This window comes from Canis aureus, chromosome 15 (genome assembly GCF_053574225.1).
Source record: "Canis aureus isolate CA01 chromosome 15, VMU_Caureus_v.1.0, whole genome shotgun sequence".
NCBI lineage: Eukaryota > Metazoa > Chordata > Mammalia > Carnivora > Canidae > Canis > Canis aureus.
The window spans coordinates 33,986,744-34,013,595 of NC_135625.1; the positions used below are offsets into that span (position 1 = coordinate 33,986,744).

Genomic DNA, 26,852 nt, shown 5'->3' on the forward strand with positions numbered 1-26,852 from the left:
GTGGGAGAAATGCTCATAACTGTATCTTTTTCCTGTTTCCTATAGAAACAATTACAGGTGGTTGGATCCACAAGGCCACCCCCTACTGTCTCTGGTTGCCACAATAGCACTAAACTGAAACAATGTTTCCAAGGAAAAATTCAAATGTGCATTCACTTTAGGCCATCAGGAATACTTGTGGTCACATTTTTGTAACAGAAATTACAAAGGGGTGATGAGGAGGTGGGATCAGGACCAGAGATGCTTTTTAAGTGCAGAAGAGTATCACCATTAAGAATAAATTATAGCAGATGGAATTCACTTTTCTTTTAATGCCTCCTAATTGAATTTGATCAGTTCCTAGGTGAAAAAAGAATAAAGATATAGTTAGGAGCATTTCTGGGTAGCGAGAGTTTGAAGAGACCTGGAGAGTAGAATCTCCAAAAGGAAATTGGAAGGAAAAAAAAAAAAAAAGGAAGGAGAGTTCTTTGGTCACTTGGCATGGCATTTGGCTTAACAATTGTTTGAGCTTCCATAAATACTGAGCTACATTGAGTTCATAAATTAAAAACTGCCTATACAGCATTTTGACATCTGGTCAACCTAACGAAAACTTTTATCTATGAATATTTTGAAATTTCACGGGCAATTAGAGAATAATAAAGTTAGGTGGTAAAAATATAATTTCTAAAATTCTTTAAAAATTTTTATTAATATTTTTTATTGAGGTATAGTCGACACACAATGTTACATTAGTTTCAGGTGTACAACACATTTTACTGTGCTCACCACAAGTGTGGCTACCATCTGTGATATATAACACTATTACAGTACCATTGATGAATTGATGATATTCCCCTATGTTGTACCTTTCTCAATTAAAATTCTTAAAATTAAGAATTTTTGCCTTGGGGCTGAGGAAGAAACCTAAGAATTATATATTAATTTAACTTAATGAAGAGAAAAATAACTAAAGAGCTGACCATTTTCTAAAATTCCAGAAGTAATAGTGCATTTAATTGAATGCTCATAATAATATAGTAAAGGACAGTCTATCAAACTCAATTTTAATTAATTAAATATGCATTGTATTGGTATCTTTAATATCAAGATAAAAATCACTTACTGCTTCAGTATTTCCCAAATGTTTATTCTTGGCAGACTGACTTTTGCTGTAGATGAAAAGGGTTCATAGACATTTTCAATCCTATTTACCAGAATGAGTTTTTGGCTCATCTTTCATACTGTGTTACTGACCTCTGTAAAGAATTGCCCTCCTTTCCTTTATAGGACATTTCAGATACCAACCTTGCTGATTTTGTGATGCTGCCCTGATTTCATGCCTGGCACAAAGATAATATAAGCATAGTGATACTTTGTGAACTTACTAAATTGTGGCCAGTCTTGTCCTGGGATCTTCACTTCTTCACTTGATTACCTTGTGACTCAGGCCCAACCCACAGAGGGAAGCAGGTAATTCATAAAGGTAGTGAGCTGTTGGGGAGGACTGCAACATTTCCCCATTCACTTCAGATACAGGAGGGTAACACCTCCTTCAGACCAGCTAGGTAGGCTGCATAGAAACTACAAGGAGATACTGAAGGAACCTGATATCAGAGGAAATTGGCATCTCTCTCTTAAGCTAGAAGCTGGCTGAATTACAAGGCCTTATACCTTCCTTGGGACTGCCAGAGCAGTAGAAGGTGAGAGATGTTGAGAGAGTAGCCTGGTGCTCCCTGACCCCTGAGGTATACATGAGTGGAGACTGGGGCTCCTCACCTGGGGAATTTTGAAGGCAGGATGACACATGGAGTAGTCCTAATAACAGAACAGAATGAGCAGGCACCAGGGAGTAGCCTGCTTTTCCATTTGGCACGGAAAAGATGTTTGCGTGTCCCATGGCATAAGAGAATACTATGAAAGGTAGAAGTGATCTTAAAAGCACTTTGTCCCAGAGGTACATTGCCAAGGCAAGAGAACACTGTAGTGATAGGTTGGGATAGGAGGATATATTCTATTCGGGATAGGGAGAATTTTAAGAGATAAGCCAAAAACTGGATTATGTTTGTCTGGGAACTGTGCAGTATGGAGTGCCTGCAAAGCTCCCGAAGGAGCTTCCCCTGAACCTTGCAAAAGTGCTAGTATTTGGATATCTGTCTCAAAAAGGTCATGGATGGCCAGTCAGTATTAATCAAGGGAGAACTAAAACGCAAAGTAATTAAGCAAGGAAAAGAATATATACCTTTCCTTTAATCTCATCTTCTGCAACTTAGACCCTAGAAAAGCCAGAAATGAGAGGGGAATGGGGGAAGAGAGGGAAGGGCAGGAGGGGGAACAGGCTAGTTTCCTCTCCCCCCCATTGCAACCCTGAATGAAGGCAGTTGGGGAGAGGCTTTATTTATTTATTTATTTATTTATTTATTTATTTATTTATTCATGAAAGACATACACACACACACACAAAGAGAGAGAGAGAGAGAGAGAGAGAGAAAGAGAGGCAGAGACACAGGCAGAGGGAGAAGCAGGCTCCATGCAGGAAGCCTGATGCAGGACTCAATCCCGGGACTCTGAAATCATGCCCTGAGCCAAAGACAGATGCTCAACTGCTGAGCCACCCAGGTGGCCAGGGGAGAGGCTTTAAATTAGATAGGAGATTAGATTTAGATTGGACCAAACCACTTTTAATCCCTCCATGGGAGTCACCATTAAGGAAATGGGGCTTTTTCATATACCTGAAAAAAATCTGGAGATTATGGGGTCTGTCTGAAATAAGGACCGAGAGATGGAGATTCAGCAGAGCATGCTTAAAAGCAATGATTGGAGAAAAGTAAAGTCATCTCCACCAAGTTCAGACTGCTTTATATATTGAGTATATACTGGGAAGAAGGGTTCAAATTCACATGTTCCAGGGCCACTGGAGATCTGGCTATGAATGGTAGATACATTTGGCATGAAAGGGCTCAGTATTCTCATTTCAAAGATTAGTTATATCCATTATTGTATCTTTCTTGGTCTTATCACTCAGAGAATATATCGTATACAAAGAAATATACAGCTTAATGGATTTATTTTTATTTTGGATCATATTTGGATTATAATTTTTTAAAAATATTTTATCTATTTATTCATGATAGACACAGAAATAGTGAGGCAGAGACACAGGCAGAGGGAGAAACAGGCTCCATGCAAGGGGCCGGACGTAGGACTCAATCCCGGGACTCTAGGATCACACCCAGGCCGAAGGCAGGCGCTAAACCACTGAGCCACCCAGGGATCCCCGGATTATAATTTAATTTAGACTTTATATCATCTCATATTTTTGGTGAGTCATTGTGGATTTGTCTTCTGATTGTTGGAGGAGGTCATCAAGAAGATGTGACCGCTGGTTGACCAGTGAGCTGGACTTGGGCAATAGGATGCTTCCCACCCCTTCCTCTGTCCTTGGAGAATATATCCTGCCCACTGTTTCCACATTAGGAGCTACCTCAGGGTCCTAGCCTTTAGGGAGTAATGTGTTATTGAAGCTATGTTGGTTGTGCATATTATTGAACCCAGTTAAGACCTCTGTATAAACTCTCAAGATTGTGGCAGGTGGGTGTGGAGATCTACTGGTCTTGTAGCTGCCCAAGACAAGCCTCCTATGTAAGTTCCCTTGCCTTTTAAAATTGCCACTTCCCAATGTGGAGTGGTCTGACTTTTTTCCTGTGTTCTCTCTTTGCCCTGCATATAGGGGGTCAGTTTTGGATTTTACCCTGAGAAACTCCTGGGCTTTTGGACCATTATTAAGGCATTCCAGGAAAAGATGATGGAAAAGCCTTTAACTCTCTTATGTCCCAAATTGGGCCTATTTCTTACACCAGGGAAGATCTTAGCTATGGAAAAATGACACATTCAGTAAACAGGGAAAACATATAGAAAGCTCTTTCTTATTTTGGGGGAATACTGTTTTCAGAAGAAGTGTCAGGGGAGGCTGCTCAATGCTGGCTTAGTGGTTGACCTCCTTTGTAACAGTAAACCTTTGTGATGGTTAACTTCACATTCTACTTGCTGAGAAGTCAGTGCTTCTAAGGTGCTAAGATTTGGCACACTATCACTTTCAGAAATGGTTTTTGAAAGAAAGCCTAAGCTACTAGGGTTTTAGGGAGGCTTATGACGGGGCTTTTAGTAAAAACTATGGAAGCTCATGGGCAAAGTGCAGAATTGGAAGAGTAGGACACCAGTTCTAAACCTACTTCTGAAAACAATCAGCTTTTTGACCCTGGGAAAGGAAAACTTTTTTCTGAACCCTTTTATCATTTATAAAATTAAGAACTTCAGACAAGACACCCAGGATTCTTTCATGCTATAACATTTTGATGTGTTTCTGGTGCAAAGCATAATCTAAAAGGGAAAGTTTATGATGTTCTAACAGGTTAGGGAGTGGATAATAAAATATTTATTTATACCATTCTTTCATGAGTAGATATACTAAAAACTGATGTATAATCTACCAGTAGGGCAGGAAGTTAATGATTTCTCTTGGTCTGATCTCTTTTATTACATATCCCTGTTTTTCAGGCTCCTACACTCCTCAACATAGTTGCAGACTCTCTTCCACACTGAGACTTTTACTAAAACTACAAACTAGAAGTTGACATGAAGTAATTGTGGTTTTCATGGAGTTATGTTTATGTTAAGGAACACAAAGTGTCCTGCTATCAGCATGTGTGGACTGTTCTAAAGCAGAACAATCTGTAAAATCAAAGGGAAACAGAACTGACAAAATTGGAAGCGTTCTATTCTCATAGAAAGAGACGCACAGGGCAGCCCCCGTGGCGCAGCAGTTTGGCGCTGCCTGCAGCCTGGGGTGTGATCCTGGAGACCCAGGACTCCCTGCGTGGAGCCTGCTTCTCCCTCTTCCTGTGTCTCTGCCTCTCTCTCTGTGTCTATGAATAAATGAATAAAATCTTAAAAAAAAAAAAAGACGCACGAAGTAAATGGACTTTAATTCCACCTGAGTCTAAATATCTATTTATTTCTTCTTTGTGTGGTTGAAGGTGCCATCTATATATCCTAACCCTTCCAAGGGAAGAATGATGTTGAGAGCTCCCATGGTGAAATAATCAGAAATTGCCAAATTGTTGAGAACTGAGTGCCAGGGTTTTATCTTTGAGTCTTAGGATTCATAATCTGCTGTTAAGTTCCTTCTTTCTTTGACTTGATTGGGGCATATGCCACAGTAAAGGTTTAGAAAAATTTTCCAAACATGACCATTTAATTTCCTACAGGTTTTTCATAAGTTTCTTCCTGGATTGGATTCATCCTTAAAGGAAATCTCTTAGAAATTTTAAGAATATGCGTTGATCGTTTTGGAATAATTGGAAAGAAAGAAAAATTCTGTTTACTTTTATCATGGAGAAAGATGTAACTCCAAACAAATTTAACCATCAAATCTCTTCTTTCTTCAAATATGGCATATTTCTAAATAGCTTTCTAATAAGCTCCATAAAGTGTTACTATAAATAAATAAAATCCATATTCCTTACTCCTTAAATATCAGTGTATGATGACATTTTGAAATCCATTTTTGAGGGGAAATATATGACTTATGTATAATATATTTAGGATTTAAATAGCATATTTCTATTGGAAGGTTTATGTTATCTACTGATAGTGCCTCACTACTAAGACATAAGAAATTTGTGCTCACAGTAAAGTGATAAAATAAAAACAGCATTTGAGCTCAACAACTTGCTTCAATAATCTGCAAGATGATGATAATGATCCCTTCTCTACTACATAGTATTGTGTTTATTAGTCAATCATAATGTTAATAATAATATTAATATTCATCATTTCATTATCCCCAAGGAGGGTACCAAGGAAGTCAGATTAACATCGATTCTTATATTTCTAGCTCATTAGCTACCATGGCTATAATTACAGGGTTATAGCTTAATAGCCACACACACACCCAGCTCTTCCAAAGTATACTGTGGTAATGGCTGGGAATTCCCACCGGGGGGCTGCCACACTCCTGTGGGAACTGAATCTGCTATTTTTCTGTTCTTTCTTCTAAAGAGGTGGTGTTCCTCCACTTCTCTGACAAGTGCAGTGACATTCTCACTGCTGGCTGTTTCCCCTTAGTTTCTTCAGGACACATCTACAGTGTTCCTTCTTCCCAGAAATGGAAAGCAGTCTTCCCCCCTCACATTACTTTTTTCACTTGAGTTTTGAAGTGACATGCGTGGTGTGTGTCTTTCAGTTCTACAATGCTGTTTATCACAATGACCATTTCAGCTTTTACTTGTGATTCTATCCCTATGAGGAGGAGCCCCTGTTTTGAGCTAGCTTGGGGAACACATCCCATACCATCCAGCTTTCCATCCTCCCCCCTCCTCTGTTTCTTCTGCAGGTCCCTCCTTTGTCCTTCAGAACACACACACTCCCAACAACAAAAAACGCGATACCTCCTGCCCCCCACCATAAATCATGAACTCATGTAAACATGTGGGAGAGAGGAGGTGACAGACAGGATTGCCAGCTCCAGAGCAGCAATCATAGCTGACTCAGTTTAGAAAAAACAGTGGTATGACATAGGTGCACACCAGAGAATTGCAGTTTGCATTGTATGAACGGGTTTTAAATAAGTGTCTTACAGCCCATTATAGAAAAGCACTTTTAAATGGTCAGATATGTCTAATAAAGAAATAGTATCCTTGGGAAGTCATGAGTTTCTGACAATAGACTTTTAAATAGACATATAATCAACTTTAGGGCAATTTCCAAAATATACCCTCTTTATTACTATGTCGGAAGATTCTTGAGGACAAGATATCGTTTATCCACTCTGTATTTTGCATAAATGAAATTTCTAAAGGATTTTCATGTATACTAAGCCATTTTATTTTTTGAGAAAGAGAGAGGGTGTGAGGTAGGGAGGGGGTGAAGGGGAGAGGGAGAGAGAGAGGAGAGAGAATCTTAAGCAGGCTCTGTGCTGAGCTTGATCTCATGACCCTGAGACCTGAGCCAACAAAATCAAGAGTCTGATGCTTAACCCACTGAACTACCCAGGTGCCCCTATATTAAGCTGTTTAAATTCTTCCAAGTGTCCCGTGAAATAAAGCAGACTATGCTTACTTAATAAATAAGTAAATAGGCTCAGAAAATTCATGAATTGTTGTAAAGTTACAGGGCTGATAAAAAACAGAACTGGAATATGACCCTAGGCCAATTATGCCTCCAAACTTTACATATACTGTCCAATGCAAATGTTCAAGGAATGTTCATCTCTGGGTTGCCTGGCAAGGGCTGTTGCTTCTGTGGGGTAAGGAAGTAAACCTATATGGGATTTCTGGATTGCCATACCTGACACAAAGTTTAAAGGTGTCTTGAATTACAAAAAAGAAATCAGAAAATCCTCTTGGTTTCATTCTCTATCCTCTCCTTCAACTGGGCTGAAATATGTGAAATCTACAGAATTTCACATCAGACCAAAGTATGCAAATTAGCGGCCCTGGGTTCTGAGTTTCTTCAGAGCAGATACCTTTCATGTCTGTATTCCTGCCTTATGCCACATAGTATTGCCATTTTTAAATTATGGAATTAAATATATGGCTAGATGGATGGACAGATGGGTGTGTTGATAGAGGTGACCAGGCCCTCCCCCGCTCCCCGTGTCTAAGACTCAAGGGGGTTGGCCCAGGTCTTGAAGACTCATATAATACGTGGTACTTAATAAAGCCTCCTTAATTTTCTAGCCACTCTTCAGTAGAGACATTTTGTCACATTGCTGCTCATGGGTGGCTTCCATGGGTTTATGATTCACCATTTCCTTTGAATTGCTCTTCTTTTAAGTCCAGCTTCTTGTTAATTGTGTCTAAATTGTTCTGGACCCTGGTCCCCGTTCCAAGACAAGCTGCTAGGCAAGTGAAGCTTCTTTGGGAGACTGCGCTTTCAGGACTCCAGCACCAGAAGTATAGTTGTTTCATGATTTATGGTGGAGGTATGAACTCTGTGTGCTGTTGGTCAATGATGATAAAGTAGATAGCAGTGCCTCTGTGGATTTCCTGTTACCCCTTCAATAGCCACCATTTAGAAGTATTTAATCGTGTATAAAATGCTGGGGGTGAGAATACTTTTTGAGTTCACCATTGCCCTGTGGACTTCCTCTTTAGATTTTCTAAACTAGTAAAACTGTTATTTCACATGTACCTGTATAATTTTATCTGTTCTTTCCTTAGTTAAGCAGATAAAATATTACCAGGTAACATGATGACAACTGCTCTGAGGCCTAGTCTTCTTTTGGTTCCAAGGTTAAGTCCTCAAGGAAACACATACTTTTGATTCAGTAAGTGCTCATCTGTGCCTTCTTAAACTGGTCAGAACAGATCTGCTAAAAAGCATCGGACTCTAATAACCTCTGTTTTCTTTGCAAAATTGAGATAAGAAAAAATACATGATGGAGGGAACACCGAATATTTGAATCTAATCCCTGAGTGTGTTTATGGCATTATTATGCTGTATCTATTGAAGTTTATAAATTTAAAGTTTTGAGCTGTAGTTCTCAAAGTGTGGTCTCTCCACCAGCAGCAAGGGTATCACCTGGGAACTTGTTAAAAATGCAAAATCTTGGGCTTTACCTCAGATCTACTGCTTTAGAAACTCTGGGATGGGGCCTGGCAATCTGTGTATTTTCATACACACGTGATTCGGCTGCACACTAATGTTTAAGAACCGTGGTTTTAGGATGAATATGAGAATGAGCTTTTTTTCTCTTTTTAAAATGTTGGTGTGGACAAATTAAGTTGTCCCTTTTCTGAAAAGCACTTAAACACACTGAACAATTATTCATACCCCTTTTCAAGCTTATATGTTAATCATAGTGGAAATGCCATTTCCCTTTCATTTTAAAATAAGGGCAAAAAAGGGTAACATCCCTTCAGTGTGTGGGTGCCCTCAAAAATGAGGACTCCGATACAAAAGCTGAAATGAAATACATAAGCAAAAAGTTCTTAGCAGTGAACTGTTCTTGGAAGGCCTACCTTCACACAGAAAATACCCACAAGAATTACCCCCTTAACACCACTTAGCTGAGAGAGTAGGAGAAAATGTGGGAGTTAGGTAAAGGCCTTTAAAAAAATACATCTAAAAAAGTCATTTTAAAACAAACATAAGCAGCTTATTTTTAGTCATACATAAAATGCTTTGTAAAATACTAAGAGGAGGTATCTGCAATTTAATGACTGTAAGCCAGTGCTTTAAAATTTTATTGTTGTTTTTATTGCCTGGAATTCCATCTCCCTGTGACAGTGTTGGGGTACTTTTGGGGTAATGCATGGTCATCACATTACCACATCAGTCCGTGATGAATCAGCTGACATTTATTGAGTGATTAAAACTGCCTTAACATGGGGGAATGGGGAAACTATGGTTCCCGCTTTTTAACAAGCTTACAATTTAGTTGGTGTGTTGGGGGTAAAGCTGAAGCATGTGCGCTCAGTAAAATAAGATCAAATTTGAGGAGGCATGAGACACACTGCGAACACGCAGGGAGCGGTCACTCTGAGTAGCTAGTATTTAAGAAAGGCTCCAGAGGACAGGTGGGCCTCCAAGGAAGCTTACTGTCGAGGGGGGGTTGTTTGCAGAAATGTCCACAATTCTTTCCCTTCTGATATCCCTGCCCATTGGTGAGGCAAATTTTCAGTTCCTCACATTCAGAGAATCTACCCTTCCACTCCTGGGATTTGAACTGGCTTTGTAAGGGTGGCAGTGACCAGGTGTCTGTTCTGACCTTAGGCCTCAAGGGGCCTTGCTTGCATGCTAATGGCTACTCTCTCGGAACACGGCCAGCTGCCATGAACAAACTCAGGCTAAGCCTGTCCAAGGAAAGAGACCCCATTGTTCAAGATGAACTGTCTCAGTTTAGGCCATCTGAGTCTACTCAGACCCTAGCAAAGCCTTCAGTGGGTCCAGCTGAGAACAGAAGAATCCCCTTACCTGAGCCCGGTCAAAATTGCCAACCTGCAGAATCCTGAGCCAAGTGAATGTATGTTGTTTTAGGCCAACAAAACTGGGGTCTGATACAAGGTCTGAAAGGTGGAGATCACCGGAGAAAGTTGCAACTACAAAAAGGCTGAGAGTCGGAAACATGTGAGGTCAGGTCAAAGAAAAGTGAAGACACCAGATAGGATTGGATGTCTGATCATTTTCTTTTACTAAATCGGTAGGAGCACCAGCGCTAAAGAGAACACACTGGAGGCCAGACCTGCACTATTATGCTGCTACATGGGGATCTTCTCTTGAAGCACACCATCAGGGCTTAAGAAATAGGAATCCCCACAGTTGAAACACAATGAGCATCAAGACCCTGTCCTTCTAATCTGGACTTTGAGGGAGTGGCACACTGTTTCCCAGCCAACTATATTATGCCAAGGGAAAAAAAAAATCTTTGTGGCTTATAAATCTTATTGTTATTTTTACACCAAAAAAATCTAAAACTTGAGTGACACACTTTTAATAAGCTGCTAGAAGCAACTTGTAGAATCCTAAAGTAAAAGATATTATGAAGAGTGCTTTTAAAATCTTCGATTCTCACCTAGTAGATTTATTGGCCATTGGATAACAACTTCAACTCAGTTTTATGAGGTCATTGAATACATCTTTTCACCATAAAAAAGCTTAAGAGGAAATATTTTCTTCTAATGCTGAAGATGCGTTCTCCTTCTGTGGCGTGGTACTTGTTTGAAAAGAACACGCCTGTGGGGGACGAATTCCTGTCTTCAAATAGCTCCCGAAATTTGGCGGGGCAGGGTGGGGGAGGGGAGAAGGGAGCAGGGTAAAGTTGGGGTGGTGGGGCGTTCAGGTGGAATATGTAACCTACAGCTGCTCAGGTTTGAGATTTCTGTTCGGGCAGTCACAGAAGCAGCTCTCGTTTCATTTTAATCATTCAACAAAAGGGACTAGTGGACGAGGTGTCATAAACTTTATACAAAATTGCCTTATTGAGCAACTACTTTACCCAAACCTTGCTCGTCGTACGTATCAGCAGTACCACACATGTCCTAAAATCATGGGGAGCCAAGGGTGTGGACGGACGAAAAGGCAAGGATGGTCAAGACTCCAGTGTCACCCGAGGATCGAGCGGGGGCGGCGTCGTACCTGGAGCGCCGTGTGTGTGCACGTTTGCAGGAGAGCGAGCGTGATACAAAGTTGCTTTCATTGCGGCGGGTCCCCTGTGAACGTGTTGCTCCCTTCTGACTCTCAAGTATCCAGTTCACCCAAAACTTTTCTGGAATGCGGGCCCGCAGCCCGCGTGTGCCCCCGCTCCCCGCTGCGGCCGGACGTCCTGCGCCGGCTAACAGGTCCCCGGGCGCTGAAGCGTCGCCCCCGCTCCCCGTGCCTCTCCGCAGCCCACTCGGACTGCAGCCTCCTCGCCGCCCGGCCTCCCATTGCAGCAGTCGGGGCGCCCGGGAGGGCGGCGGCGCGCAGGGACGGCGAGGCCGCGGGGGACAAACTCGCGGGCCGGGCCCGGGGATCGGCGCGGGGACGCGGGGTGCGGGGCGAGCGCGACCGCAGGTAAACAGGCCGGCGCGGCGCAGGGCGCTGCCGCCGCCGCCGCGGCCACCCAGCGATTTCCAGGCACGCAACTCCGCCTCCAGGGCTCTCTCCCTCGCTCTCGCCCAGCCGCCCGCTCGCAGCCTCGGCAGCCGCCGCAGCATCACTTCACACAAAGGACTGTCACCCGCTGAGCAGCTCCTCCACCTCCACGTCCTCCTCCTGTGACAGCAGCCCCGACAGCAGGGCTCGGGCGCGGCGGCGGCGGCGGCGGCGGCGGCGGGAGGACCTGTCACTCCCAGCAACCGAGGCGGTGGCAGCGGATTTTTTTTTTTCTTTTCTATTTTGCTTTAAATTTTTTTCCCCCTTATACCTCTTGGCCCTTCGGTGGTTCCACCCACCTCTTCCTTTCCCTCCTCCTCCCCTTCCTCCTCCTCCCATAAACAACTCTCCTACACCCCCCCCCCCCCAATAAATAAATAAAAGGAGGAGGGTAGGGGGGAGGAGGAGCGGTGCGGGGGGAGGAGGAGAGGAAAAGGGAGGCAGCGCGGCAGAGCGAGCACAGTCCGAACCGACAGCCGGCAGCCCGCACGCACCTCGCACCATGAGATGGCGACGCTCCCCGCGCCGCCCGGGCAGTGCCGGCCCCCGCGCCCCGCGCCCCGGCCCCGGCCCCGGCCCCGCCGCCCGCTCGCCGCCGCCGCTGCTGCCGCTGCTGCTGCTGCTGTGCACCGCGGCCCTGGCGCCGGGGGCGGCCGCCGGCGACGAGGCGGCTCCCGCGGGGGCCTCGGTGTGCTACTCGTCCCCGCCCAGCGTGGGCTCGGTGCAGGAGCTGGCTCAGCGCGCCGCGGTGGTGATCGAGGGAAAGGTGCACCCGCCGCGGCGGCAGCAGGGGGCACTCGACAGGACGGCGGCGGCGGCGGGCGCGGCGGGCGCGGCGGGGGCCGGGGCCGGGGCCGGGGCCGGGGCCGGGGCCGGGGCAGGGGCGCGGGGCGCCGAGCGCGAGCCGCCCGCCCGGCCCGGAGCGCGGGGGCCGCCCGCCCCGGACCCGCTGCCCGCCGCCCACGGGACCGTGCCCTCCCGGCCCAGCGCCCCGGCGCCCCGCGCGGGCGAGCCCGGAGACGACGAGGCGCCCTATCTGGTGAAGGTGCACCAGGTGTGGGCGGTGAAAGCCGGGGGCTTGAAGAAGGACTCGCTGCTCACCGTGCGCCTGGGGGCCTGGGGCCACCCCGCCTTCCCCTCCTGCGGGAGGCTCAAGGAGGACAGCAGGTACATCTTCTTCATGGAGCCGGATGCCAACAGCAGCAGCCGCGCGCCGGCCGCCTTCCGAGCCTCTTTCCCCCCTCTCGAGACGGGCCGCAACCTCAAGAAGGAGGTCAGCCGGGTGCTGTGCAAGCGGTGCGGTAAGTGCCTCGCCCTCGGGGCGCGCTCCGGCCGGGCGGGGAGGTCGCGGGCCCGGGGGCTCGACGGCCGCGGGGCAGACGCGGGCTGACGAGCTGAGCTCCGGGCTGTGGACGCTGAGCGGCTCCGCGAGGTGGTTTCGCGGGTTGGATTCCACAGGCAGAGCCTTCTCCAGTTACCTGTTCCCTGGAGAGCCCGAGTTTGCTCCTTGGTTGGGGCCGCCTGAAACTTTTTCATCCCGTGGGGTTTCTTCCACCAAGTACAGTGGAAAGGGGCCGGCTGCGTTCCCGCGAGCGCATCGTTGAACTTGCTTGTGCTTAGGAGGTGCTGATGGTGCCTGCGGGGGCCGCCGTGGGGGGGGGGGGCTCTGGAGGAGCAAGGGTGAGTCCGGCGGGACTGTCACGCCTTTCCTCCCCTTAGGGCCCCGAGCGTGGAGGTGGTCGGGGGTCCGTGCCCGGGGGAACCCGCGCAAGGAAAGCACACAGCGCTGAGATTCCCCTAGGAATGTGACGGGGTTTTTGGCCAACTCCATGTCCAACACATAGGCGCAGACAGAATAGGTGCATGCGAGAAGTATGAAGTTGGGGCATTCATGTTTGGTGAAGTCCTCTCCAGAATTTTTGTTTTCACAGTATTTTGGTTGGGAGTATGTTTTGGCGCTTCAGTGAATCGGAACAGATAAACGTGATACGCGTGTGGAGCTTCTCGTGTAGGCCCTGAAGAAGGGTTTGCGAAGCGAAGTTTAGCCATCAATTTCCCAGACCCTTTCCCATTTTACCGCTGGAAAGTGTTCTTCTCAGATCTCCTTAGTATGATCAGGTCTGAGAAATTAGCTGATTATGTGTTTGAGGTGGCATTGCATTTATGCCATTCAGAAAATAATTCCTAGCTTCGAAATATCCATGTAATTTCCTGATTACCATACAATCACTAAAACATAGCAGGGTATCTTCTCAAACCATGAATTAACATGATTGCACATCATACATTCTAACATGCACTGTAGCTTTTTCCCTGTCTTTATGTATCTAATAGATGGTTGGGTTAATTGAATTCTTGCAAAACTCAGCACCACGCCATGCTCTGTCTGCCTGTGATGCAAAGTGCGTCGGTTCTTTCAAATTTGTATTGGATGATAGCCAATAACTTAAATTTCTGGTTGGCATTTGTAGTGCTACTATCCTGCAGTTAATTGATACCTAACGATTTGGTTTTGATGACAGGGAAGAGCATTGCTTATCCACCATTTCCCTATGTTAACAATGCACTTTGTGCGCCAGACCTGTTCAGATTGCACCACTCTGTGGACAGAAGCTGTTCTCAGACAGTGGTGCTGAAGAAGGCTGAGTGACGTTGGGATTCCCCGGGTCTGGCTGATAGATGTCACTGTAAAACATGGGAAACGCTCTGCTGGGAGCTGTCTTATTAGGGAACACAAAAGCTCAACACCATTGTACTGCAGCACATGTTAGTCTGTTATAGAATCTGAAACAAGATCTTTTAAGCCATACCATTGTCCAATTTTCACACGCTTTATTATATGTAATTTAGAAAGGATTTTGCATTTACCCCAAATCATGAGTTGTGAATCATGAACTATACATGGTGGAAATGGATATAAAAGGGATCATAGTTGGCAATGATTACTAGGATTGCGGGGTGTGTTACTGGATTAGCGATGGTGTTTTGTGTTTTGACTAGAAATAAACGTCAGACTTTAGGGATAAAGTTCTTATAAGCATCCAGAGGATGTTTGGAAATGGAATATTCATGTTGCCTAGAGGAATACTGTTCTGTTTTTGTGCTTCTAAGGGGAACACCTTCAGGAAGGTAGTTTTGCCCTTTTGTTTGCCAAAGGAAATACATATAAAATTGGCCATGCTAAGCAAAACAGGTTTTTAAAATGAACTGGAAATCTCTCTGCATATAATTGAATAGATTAAGAAGTTACTGCTACAGGTTTGTGTAATTATTGCATATGTTTAGGTACTTCAAGTGAGGATACTGAGTGAAACCTTAACTATTAGGTTTAGCTAAGGACTGACGGAAATCGTGCTGAAAGTTTCTCTTGTGTTTTTATGAGCATAGAAGTTATTCTACCATCGGGGGATAAAAGTAAAGAGTAAGAGCATCTTATATAATGTAAACTCAGTAAATCCACATTGGAACATTGGATTTAAAGGTGTGTGCCTGAGTGTTTGAAAACTTGTGAATGCACCCAGTTGTGTGGTTTCCGTTAACAATGTCACTAACAATGTCCTACCAAAGGAGCACAAATTGAGGGAAAAAAAAACAAAAAACAAACAAACACAGGGAGAATAGGGGCTGATTTGTCCTGGTCGAGCTGGTGCTGTGTGCTTCTGGTGAAAAGATTTCAGGAGAGTGGTGGGGCAGTGGGTTCTTATCTAAGGACATGAAGCTGCCCTGGGGGCATGATGGTTGTGTTCCTGCCTGAGCCATGATGCCAGACTGGAGGGGGAATATAGCAAAGTCATTTTGTGATATCATACCCCGGGGAACAATTTCCAGCTGTCATGTGCTCAGCTTCAGTGTTTCCTGCAAGTTGCTTCCTGGTGTAGAAATTACACATGCAACAGATTAGTTTTAGGATTGAGCTAATAGAAGTCTTCCTTGAATTTTTTTTCCCTCTCTTTCTCTCTCTCTTTTTTTTTTTTTACCCCACCTAAGATAAACTCCTGAGCAGTATCTGTATAAAAAGTTCTCTTCTGAAAAATGGATCTTTTGAAACCAACTGTTTAGTGTATTTTAGAAGACAACACAGAATCTCCTAGCTTGTTTGCTTTATATCTGAAGTTTGAATAAATTACATACACTTCTTGTGGTTATTTAAATGCTTCCTGGTCTTTTGCTTTTGCTTACTGAACAAGCTAAGAAATGTTTTTAGGTTTTTAATCAGAATGCAAAATAATTTGCTCTTCAATTAAATTTCTGTTATTCAAACAAATCATTGTTGCACTACAACTTTAGTTTTCAAAGCATTGCAGTTATTTTAGGCAGAAAACGATTTCCAAAAAGATGTAAAAATACTGATGTTGATTAACATATGTAATGGGGCCATGCAAGATTTATACATCGTCGTCTTTCAGTCCAATGTAAACATTTGGTATACCCCATAATACTGGAATGTATCGATAACATAAGCATGTTTATCAAATATTTATGATAAATGGCATTTACCTTTTTTTAATATCCTCAATAACTATTTAATAAAGTGAGCTGACCTTACAGTGTTATGAAAATGACAAATGCTGCAGGGATTTTCTAGCCAGCACTGGAGAAAATAATTCTTAATAAAAGCTATATTAAGTAAGTAGCAATAGGAACAGATACAATACAGCTTGACTGCTTGTATTTCATAAATACACATGTAAATTTAATTTCCCAAGCATTTGTGACTGTTCTCTTTAGACTGTTTAACTCTTACTGTTAAAATCTATATGCACAACACTTCTTTCTGTCAAGGAGAGAACTGTATCTATATATTCATTTATATTTATGATAAAAAAAATGACACCACAATTGGTCATTTGGAAAAATGACTCCCTGAAATAAAAATGTTCTAAAAGGGTAATTTAAATATCTGAATTAGAATATTTTATAAGCTCTGGGGGATAGTTCTCATCAGTTGTGGGAAATCTGTAAGTCCTTGGAATCTAGGGAAAGTTTTACTGTATGTCTTAATATATCAGGTTAGACCGGGGAGCTTAAACACACAGAGGGGTAAAGCAACGAACTGTTCTGCTGTTGGCCTGTATATTTATAGCAAATGTTGAGCAAAAGATATGATTGGGCAGGTTATTGCCCTTGTCATATGTAATCTATTCATTGTTCAGGGAATCTTCTTTGCTTCAATGCCCATTTTCTTGTTATTTTTTTCTTTATTATAAACAAGATTTAAAAAAAAACATTCTTAAATTACAGTGACAATTTATGAATTGGCCAGATGCCCAAAGACCTTTAAACTCTCATCTGCTCTTAGTAATACTTAGGTGTTTGGTTTGGTTGTTTTTGATATGCTTAAATGATGTGAAAAGCTTTTCTCTACACATAAGGTGTTACTGGATGAGTATTTTGACTAGCCTTATAGAAATAAATCATAATAATGAAAACAAAAAGTATATGATGAAGAACAGTGGTAGGGATTCATTGACCATTACATTCGTTAAAAGTAAATAGTGACAAAGTATATAATGAAAACAAAAGGTAAAAAATTAGGATTCCTGTGACTCATGCAATTTGTTGCCAAAAATAATAAAGTAACCTGCCTTAGTCAAAGTTTTCATGAGAAAGTGAGAACTCCTTTTTAATGTTCTTATTTTTAATTAACAGAAATGACTTTAGTGGACAGATTCCCATCTGTATAGGAGTGTTCTAACGTTGTGCATGCACATGTTACTCTGTGCTCTTATGTTATCATAAAATTTAAGATAAAATTAAAGTAGCATTATGAAAGACCATATGATCTAGCTACTGCCCCCCAATTATTGGTCACTTTGTAACATGTAACAACTGATGAGTGGTACATTCTGTCTTACTTTTAAGTCTAAAGTTGATTTATTTGAGAATTTACAGAATATAGGCTTAAGGCTTACTGACTTGAGATAAATGCTGGTTGAGAGGTTGTATTTTCATATTGTTTAGTGCCATGCTGTGCTTGGCTCTCTATCCCTAAATGATCCATACAGGTTGAAGTAGATAAAATAAAAGAAATTTTGGTGAAATTGAAAGCTTAAAATGGGTTGACTCCTCTCTGTTTGGTGTAGATCCAGTTTTTAGGAACCCCCCCCCCCCACACACACACACTTTAGACTTGCCATCAAGGAATGCTAGAGAGGAGATACATATGTGGTAATTTACATTATTTTTTAATCTTTAATCTTTAAGAGAACCAGTATATTTTTCCCAATGGAAAATAGGTTCCTTGCAAACTATGTCCTAACCTTGGTTCACTCCATTATGACCTAGTAAAATGTTTATCTTGTTTTTCATAATAACAAAAAAAAAACCCCCCAAAACCAAAAAAAACAAAAACAAAAACAAAAAACAAAAAACAAACCCAAATTTAGTTTACCCACAGCTTGGATGCTACTTGGGAGATAGTCCTACCAGTTCCTACCTGAGACTGTGTGTGTATATATATATATATATATATATACACACACACACACACACCCTTCATCTCTGTTTCCTGTGTGAGGACACTGCAAGGGAAGGCTTTAAGTAAACAATGAGGCTCATGAGTGGATCCTAGTCTGTGAGAGACTGAAGTATAGGATTGCTGTTTATCATTACAATCATTAGCCTTCTCTTGACACCTTGGGATTTGGCTGAGTCCAAATATATCAGAAGATAGATCACAATACTGTGAATGTAGGTGGTCTTTTCTGTGTCCAATAGGCTCTTTTTTCTATCTCATGAGGACATAGATGGTAATCTGCATTGTATCTCAATTTCAGATTTTTTTTCTCCCAAAGCCCAAGGCTCTGGCTTTGGATATCTGCCCCAGACTGCTGGGGACTGGAAGAAAACAGCTCAGAGTGGTGCATGATTCTGGAGCTGGTAGCCAGATTTAGGAGGTAATGCTGGGCCAAGATAACCTGGAGGAGGGAATTGTTTCTTTTCTCTTTGCTCTGCTGTGCCAAAATACATGAGCTGAACTGAGCCCAGCACAAGGGGACATTCCTGACGAGGGCACTAGAGTCTTGGTAGTGGGCACATCTGGGGGTTCTGAGCATGGAGGGGGCATGATAAGAGAGGTGAGGCTTTGTCTGCTTTGCTAAATTTGGAAATCTCCAGCAGTAATACTGTCATCCCAAGTGTTTGTCTCCAGTCTAGGAATTGCCACTGAAGCTAAGGAAGATAAAATATTGAGCTTACTAAAGCCCTGGGTTTATAACTGCCCTCATTGAGTTTGTATCTTTTCTTCCCTCTTTGATAAGCACATATTGCTTGGTGGTTAAGTGTAGATTAAATACTTGTTGAATAATTTAAAAGAGTAAATGATGGAAGCACCCCCCAGCTTGTTGGGTAGTGGCAATCATTGTTCAAGGCTAAATTTTGAAAGAAGGGGGAAAAAAACCCCTACCCTTTCTGGTTCTTTTTCTTCAGGGCTCTAACTTGGTGAGACTGAAGTAGCATTTAGAGCCATATCCTGCCAGGACACTGTTTCTTCCACTCACCACCCGGAGCCCATCTCTGGATCTACTTTTGGGGCTGCAGAAAAAGGTGGTTTAATTTCTCCAAATTAGTTTCTCCTCCATTATTTCTGTATAATATTTATTCTGTGTAGTCTATAGCCCCAGCTGGGGGAAAATGCCCTTGTTGTAAAGACTGACCAAGCACAGAAAGGATTTTGAATCATCAGTGAATCCCGATTACTGTTTTGAGCAGACCCACTCCCACGTCACTCCAGCTCACTTTGGGTACTAAATCTCAGTACTCAGAAATTGTATGTTCTTCCTTGATCTCCGTTCCCCCCCCCCCCCAGGTGTTTAACTATCTCAGCAATGTAAGTTCCATTCCTGTAACTGAAGACGGAAAGGCACTGCTTGTATCCCTGAGAAGTAATAAAAAGATTTTAGATGAGTTACTTTTCACTCTGCCCTCCCTGCCCCCTTGTTTTTGACATCCCGTCAGCTCTTGGTTAGACTGAGTGTGGGATGGCACATATCCATTTGGGCTCCGATGAATAATGAGCTCCTTTTCCGTCATTGTCTCAGTCAGCCCTGGAGACACCATGGGCCACGATGTGTTATCAGGGAAGCAGCAGATGCAGTGGCAGCATTTTCCTCCACTGCAGGGAACATCCTGGCTGCACCTCTGTACAGAACGTGGCAGCTATCTACGAGGAGGAGAAGGATGGCTGTTTGCTTCAAATAGAATTTGTCATTAGACTTCGCCCTTGGGAGGTGATCCTGGCAGTGAGGGCTCTTTGGTGACTGCCAGGATGGAATGTTCTGCTCAGAGTGGGGGATGCTCCTTGTCATGTATCAGCACAAAAGGGCCACAGCTTTGAAATTTCCCAGGCTCTTCTTTGCAAGCCTGACACCTCTGAGATGCTGTTTCCTCCCTTGTCTTCATTCCTGTCCACTGAGATTGCTTGCATCTTGTTCTCAGGATCATTAGCAACTTTTCTTTCATCAGAGCAGGAATTTTATTAAAAATTCTAGCCTTTTGGACTGTAGTCTAATGCCGGCAACCCCCCCCCCCCAGTGATGGTAACCAAAAATTTACCACTTTAACCATGTTTTTTTTAAGTGTGCAGTTCAGTGGCATTAAGTATTCACATTGTTGGGCAGCCATTAGCACCATCCATCTCTGTAACTTCACATTCCCAAATTGAAACTCCATACCCATTACATAATAACTCCCTACTCCATCCTCCTCTTCCCCCCCAGCCCCTGGCAGCAACCATTCTAATATCTGTCTCCATGAATTTGACTATTCCAGATATCTCGTATAAATGGAATCATACAGTTTTTGACTTTTTGTGACTGGCTTATTTTACCTGGCACTGATGTCTTTAAGGTTAATCCATATTTTACCATGTGTCAGAATTTCATTCCTTTTTAAGGCTGAATAATGTTCCATTGCATGTATATACCACATTTTGTTTATCTGTTCATTTGTCAGTAGACTTTCAGGTTGCTTCTATCTTTTTGGCTATTGGGAATAAAGCTTCTATGAACATGCATCTATAAATATATCTGTTCATGACCATGTTTTCATTTCTTTTGGGTGTATACCAGAAGTGCAGTTGCTGGATCATATGGTGATTTTATGTTAATTTTTTTGAGGAAAAACCATAGTCTTTTCCACAGCAGCTGTACCACTTTCCATTCCCATCAGCGACACACAAAGTTTCCAATTTCTCCATGTTCTCTCAAAGGTGTGTGATTTTGTATTGCTTTGATAACAGCCAACCTAATGGATGTGAAGTGGTGATGAATAGTTTTTATTTTGTTTTCTGAAGTTAGTGCCTCTAATTAGACTGTCATTAATAAGAAGCAAAAGTGCTCAGAAAACAGAGGTTTTCATCTGTTCCATTCTTAATTTACCTAGCATTTAGGTTCCTGAAGCTGAAGCCACAAAATAACAAAATTATAACAGATAATAGCTTAATAAAAACCAATAAGAGATTTAAAGAGTAGACTTGGCCTTTGGTCATCATAAGAATATTATATTTGTCTTTATAATGCTATCAACATGGTCCAGAAAAGCACCTTATCATATTTGGATTAGTATCAAAAATTTTTAATTGATTTTATTTTTCATTAAATTTCTCCCACCACCTCTCCCTCCTCCTTAATTTCCTTGCTTTATTCTGTCCACTGCTAAAGGTTGTCTTCTATTAAACACTGCACGAGAGGATGAGTCATTCTAAAATACTGCTTTTATTAGACCTTTTTCTGCTCAGAAACTTTCGATGGATATACCATAGTTACTCTTTAATCCTGATATTCATACTCTAAACCAAGCCTCATATTTCTGAGTTTTATTGTATAAATGTTTTCATCCCGTTTAACTGCACCATGAGCAGGCCATGCACTTTCTGACTCTTGTTTTTCAATGGGCCATTCCTTCCGCCTGGATCTACATCCTCTCTCATTTCTGCCTGTGGAAATTATGTCTTCTTCAAGGGATGGCTCAGATCCTACTGCTTCTGTAACAGTCCCAGTAATGATCCTGTCAGAAATATTCACTGTAGTCTTTGAGCATAGAGCACCTTTTTACTGAAAACTTTATACATGCTGCCATTACAAATTTCCCTTTTGTTATCTTTGTTAAAAAATGTTTTAAAAATTTACTGTGTGTGTATTGTCCCACCTCAGTCACTAGACCACAGTGGGTAGGCACTGGGAGGTGGGGAGGTGGTTCTCTGCTTATTTACGAGTGCAAAGTGCCCAGCCTCGGAGTCAGGAAAACTGCTTTCCATGTCCAGCTTTGTAGGTTAGTACCTATGTGGTTTGGGTAAGTAACCTTCCCTCTCTGGGTCTCTGTTCCCTAATATGCAGAATGAGTGGGAAGAACTAAAATGCTCTTCCTGGATCACAGTGCCTTTGATCCTCATTCAGAAATGACCCAACGGTACAAACCACTTCGGCTCCTGCTCCTGGAGCTTTTCTCTTCCTCTCTCATTTTTGTATTATTCTAAGGCGGCTAATTATAGAAAAGACAGTTGGGAAACTTTTATACCATCTGAAAGGGCAGTAGGAGAGCTTAATGAGTGGGAGCCCTCCCAAGAGTCTCTTCTTCTTCCCCAAGGCTTTCCACCTCCATTGCCTTTTTGTGTCCTTGTGTTACATTGTCTAAAATAGTAGCCTTTGGTTGTATTCTTGAGCATTTTTTTCCCCCAGAAGCAAATACCATTGTCTCTTCAGGTTTGTCTTTGAAATTATAAAGTATGATTAATAGATTAATCCACATGTGTAAATTTTTTAGAGTGAGAAAGTTCACTCATTTATTTCAGTAAAATGAAAAGGAATGATTCAAAGTGTGTTTTATTGTGAATTTTATTTTAAAATGTTAATCTAGTACTCTTTTAGGTTCTAATAATTAGCACTGTTGTGGGGATGGAGGAGGCCAGCATGAAGAGATGGGCAAGCTTGATTTCAGCTGGATGGCAGCGTTCTGGCGATGGTGGGGAGAACATTCCTACCTTGATGTAGGGTAGGGGTAAGAGACTTTCTCAGTTTATGAGTCTTGCGGTTTTGGCAAGAAAACAATATATCTTAGTCCTTTTATGAGCAATGCAGAAACAAGTTGTCAAATGAGGAATAATTTGATCTGACTTTTTAAATTACTGCAGGAAGAGGCCTTGACAGTGCCACAGGGGCCGGGCAGGGCAGGGCAAGGCAAGACTCAGCTGGGCTGCATCCAGTTTTTTTTTCCCCTTCAGTTTGGCCTCCCCGAGCCCCTGGTGAATTCATCTACTCCAGCAGACCCAATGCTGCTTATAAATTGTGGCTCTTAAATCCCTATCTCTAGCCTAAACCTTGCTTTTTGGCTCCAGATCCAAATATCCAGCTACTTACTGGATAAGTCACCCAAAGGTCCTATAGACCTTTTATATTAAACATATCAAATGGTATCTCATCGTCTCCCCTGCCAATCCATGGGTAAATGTGTGTACTAATAATGAAATTATTTCACTGCCATTATAATCACTTCTATTGCTATCAGTGGTGACTACTATTACTCCCAGTGGTTTTCTTGATAGCTTTTTCTGTGCCTGAGTAGTAGGTGCTGATCTGAATTCATGTAACCCCTCACCATATGATAGCATCATTGTCTTCCTAGTTACTTCAAATCAGAGGTCTCTCTTTCTGCTCCATGTGACTTTGGTGACCAGATCCCATTGATTATGCTTCCTGTAACATCTCTCATTTCTTCCTTCTACACCAATGTCATTATTTCTTACTGTAACTGTCACAACCACTTTGCTCATGGATTCTCCCCTTCTTAAATTCATTCTCTATCTCTATACTGTTGCTAGAGTGATCTTTTTTTTTTTTTTTAAAGATTTTATTTATTTCAGAGTGTGCGGGAGAGAGAGAGAGAGAAAGAGCACGGAAAGGGGGCAGAGGGAGAAGCAGACTCCCCACTGAACAAAGAGCCCCATGCGGGGCTTGATCTCAGGAACCTGGGTCATGACCTGAACCAAAGGTAGACACTTAACCAACTGAGCCACCCAGGCACCCCAGTGATCTTTCTGATTCAGAAAAGATCATACTACATCTTTGCATAAGGCTCTTTGGTTACCATCAGGATGAAATCCAGGCTGCTTAGAATGGTGTATAAGGCCTTTTAACTTTTGTCTAAGTGTTCTTATCCAGTTCTTCTGCCTGAAATCCTGTACTTTACTGATGGCATTGCTCCACACGTGCTTAGTGGCTTTAGATCTCTGTGCACTTGCCTGTATTGTTCCCCTTTCCCAGAATGGTCTGCTTCTCTGCCTACCTTTTGCTACCTGTCATTCTAGACTATATGCTTTAGTGGGAGAATGTTTAAAGTATCATAACTTAGGGATACGGTCACAGTATATTGTCAATATTATACAATATGTGTATGATTACTTTTATCTATCATCTGTTTACCTCCTCTGTCTTAATCTGTTTATCTTGTGTGTCTATCTCAAGAGAAATAAAGGCCTGCAAAGTTATATGACAGAAGCCTACATAACAGTTGGGAATTGGAATTATCAATGTTTAGAATTTGCTTCATTTCATTTGTGTGTATTTCTAAAGTTTTTATATTTAATGTGCATTACTTTTTAGCAAGGAAAAGCAATAAATGCTACTTTTAATACAACTTGTAACAAGGACTATGTATTGTTGAAGGGATTTTTGCTCCTTTAGAACACTGCCTTCTCATAGCAGATGTATTTGTTAGGGTAGGTTGACTGCTGTAACAAATGGTATCCCAAATATATAATGGCTCAAATGCAATAGTTTATTTCTGCCTACTGTGTGGACAAGGCATGAGATGTTCTAGTCTTTACTTTCCTCCGAAAGAGACCTGTACTAATACCTGGGGGCCATAGCTGAACCTCACTTCAGACCAAATTGGTTGAAATAGGCAGGGTTCCAGTTTGTGATGGTCATTTTATCTTTAACAGCTTGGCTATCTGAAAAGTGAACAAATTTGTCTTCTGCTTCATCACAGTGGAGAGTCCAATGGATATATGTAGAGCAGATCATAACAGCCATCTATGTTTATCGTTGACAAATATGGTATTAACTGCATGCTCTTCCTTGAGCTCAACTTAACATTTGATAGGTTAGTTTTGCAATAAATCTTTAAAGTTATATGTCTGGTTTCATTCAGTGTCATTGAAAATGCAGAGGGTAAGGCCACATTAACTGTGTCTTTCACTAGCACATCAGGATGACTATTAGAGCTCCGTGTTTAACAAATCATTTTGATATAGGGTCTGTGGAGAAATACTCTTAGGCTTTATCACTGCTGACTTAATTGGGTTTCATGATGCACAGTTCTTCTTAGTAGGATAAATTAAAATGGCTGATAAAGCTGCCCATAAAAGCAAAATTGTTAGGTTAAACCTGCCCGGTGTATTAAATGTATTGATGAGTAATCTTTTCACCATTTTTAATCACTTTTATTAACTTTTTAGTATTTTTTCCAGTAATCTGCTAAATAACTGTCATTATGTACTTAGTAATATTTCTCTTTAAAATACCATTGGAAAGTCCATGAAAATGATTGAGGTGCCAATATCATCCACCTAATTCCTTAATGTAAGAATTGTTGGTGATTTTATGATTAACGGGGTGTGTGCTTGTGCTTCCTTTGTGTGACCAAGAGGAAAAGGAATCAATTCATAATAGGTGAATAGAGAGAGACAAAAATGAATGCTTTCGAAGCTGTGTGAAATAGTCTTTTGTGCATCTACATCATGCATGTTACTGTTCTCTTTAAAAATCTTTTTATAAAAATATCTTTTTATCAAATATTAAGAAGATAAAGAGGATACTTAAGAGTTACGTGTAAAGTATAAAGGATAATGAAATATTTTATATTCTATTCTTCAGTTTCCTTTTTGTCATGGGCTGTTTGGCTTTGTAAAGTTTTTGAGTTCTAGATGACTAGACAGTAGCTGGAGACATCTCTTACCTGTAGGTAAATTGGGGGACATGTCTGTTCATTAAAATGGATTAGAGATTTATCATTAATTTGTCCCTCATCTTTTGCAGTTTATACGGTCCCAAATCCTTTTCTGTCCTCTTAGATTTAGGTATTCCTGACTTGTGAGAGAGAAACCGTAGAGGCCATTCTGAGGATGTTGCTTAAATAAATGATGAGAATCATGAGCTCACTAAATCATTGTACGTAACTAATAGAAAAAGAGGAGCAGTGGGTGTACTTTTTGAATTTACATATTCAGTAAATATTTATTGGGCATCTGTTATTTGCTAGTCTTTGTACTGATTTCTGGGATCACAATGATGAAATTAGACTTGGCTCTTTTCAAGCTCACAGAGTAGAAAGAACAGTTACACAAAGAATTGTAGGATGAATGTTTACAGTTGCAGTAAGCTTTATAAGGGAAAAGTACAAGGTACTATGTGAACATAACAGAAAAATCTATTTTAGTTTGAAAGCTATAGGAAGGGCTCCTTGAAAATGAGGCATTTCTGAAGGGGGCAGGGAAAGGGAGGGGAGAAAATCACGTCTGATTTCTGAAGCAGGGATGAGGGACAGCAGAGAGGAGGATATGTGCAAACAAGGGAAGGATGAGATCTGAGAAGTGAGGAGAAAAATACAATCATATCTGGATTTTTAAAGATTATGGATATCCTAAAAATATAGGATATCACTGTAGGATTTTTGGTCCTAAAATATAGGATATCACTGTAGGATTTTTAAGCCTAGGAGTTGCAAGATTTCCATTATGAAAATATCACAAGTGGCTGTTGGGCAGAGTGTGAACCAGAAGGGACCTACAGTTCATGCAGGTGTTCAGGTCAGGTTGCAAGTGAGATTAGGCTGTGGGCTTGCACTAGAGTGGGAACAGTAGGCTCCAGAGAAGCAAATGGATTTGAGACTACCTTGGAGGCCCCTTTTAGTCCTGGTTATGAAGGTGGATTGCTTGTACAGGGGATGAGGGGAAGATGGCTCCTGGGTTACTGGAATGGGGAGGATTGCAGACAGAGGAGCATTCAGCTCATCGTGTTTTTGATCTATCCCAGTGGAAATGCCAAGGAAGCAGTGGAATGGATGGAGCTCACAAAGCAGTCTGGGCTGGCTTTGTGCATGTGGGAGTTTTGGACAAGGACATGGTTATTTCTGTCTCCATGAGAGTAGGTATACTGGCTTAGGGAAAAGTGGGTAGAGGGTGAGGTAGTGAGTAGAGAAGGAAGCATGAGGAACAGTAACTAAAGAGGAGACAGAGGTGA

At 42.1% G+C, this 26,852-nt stretch overlaps 1 protein-coding gene and 1 long non-coding RNA gene across 15 annotated transcripts in view; both read left to right on the forward strand.

Moving 5' to 3' along the window:
• Positions 1 to 5,483, forward strand: part of LOC144284493 (uncharacterized) — a 136,529-nt gene extending 131,046 nt beyond the window's left edge. For all 6 annotated transcript variants that reach the window (XR_013352911.1, XR_013352913.1, XR_013352910.1 and 3 more), the window contains exons 4-5: positions 1,270 to 1,452; positions 4,537 to 5,483. This is a non-coding gene — a long non-coding RNA (uncharacterized LOC144284493). The remainder of the gene's footprint in view (positions 1 to 1,269; positions 1,453 to 4,536) is intronic.
• Positions 5,484 to 11,639: 6,156 nt separating this feature from the next.
• The window catches only part of NRG1 (neuregulin 1), a 1,069,619-nt gene continuing 1,054,406 nt past the window's right edge, over positions 11,640 to 26,852 (forward strand). For 6 of the 9 annotated variants that reach the window (XM_077849082.1, XM_077849083.1, XM_077849084.1 and 3 more), the window contains exon 1: positions 12,659 to 12,917. In XM_077849082.1, the coding sequence (XP_077705208.1) occupies positions 12,797 to 12,917 (121 nt within the window). In that variant the 5' untranslated portion in view covers positions 12,659 to 12,796. Of the gene's footprint in view, positions 12,452 to 12,497; positions 12,918 to 26,852 lie in introns of those variants that run through there. The other 3 variants (XM_077849098.1, XM_077849097.1, XM_077849086.1) reach the window with 3 other exon arrangements.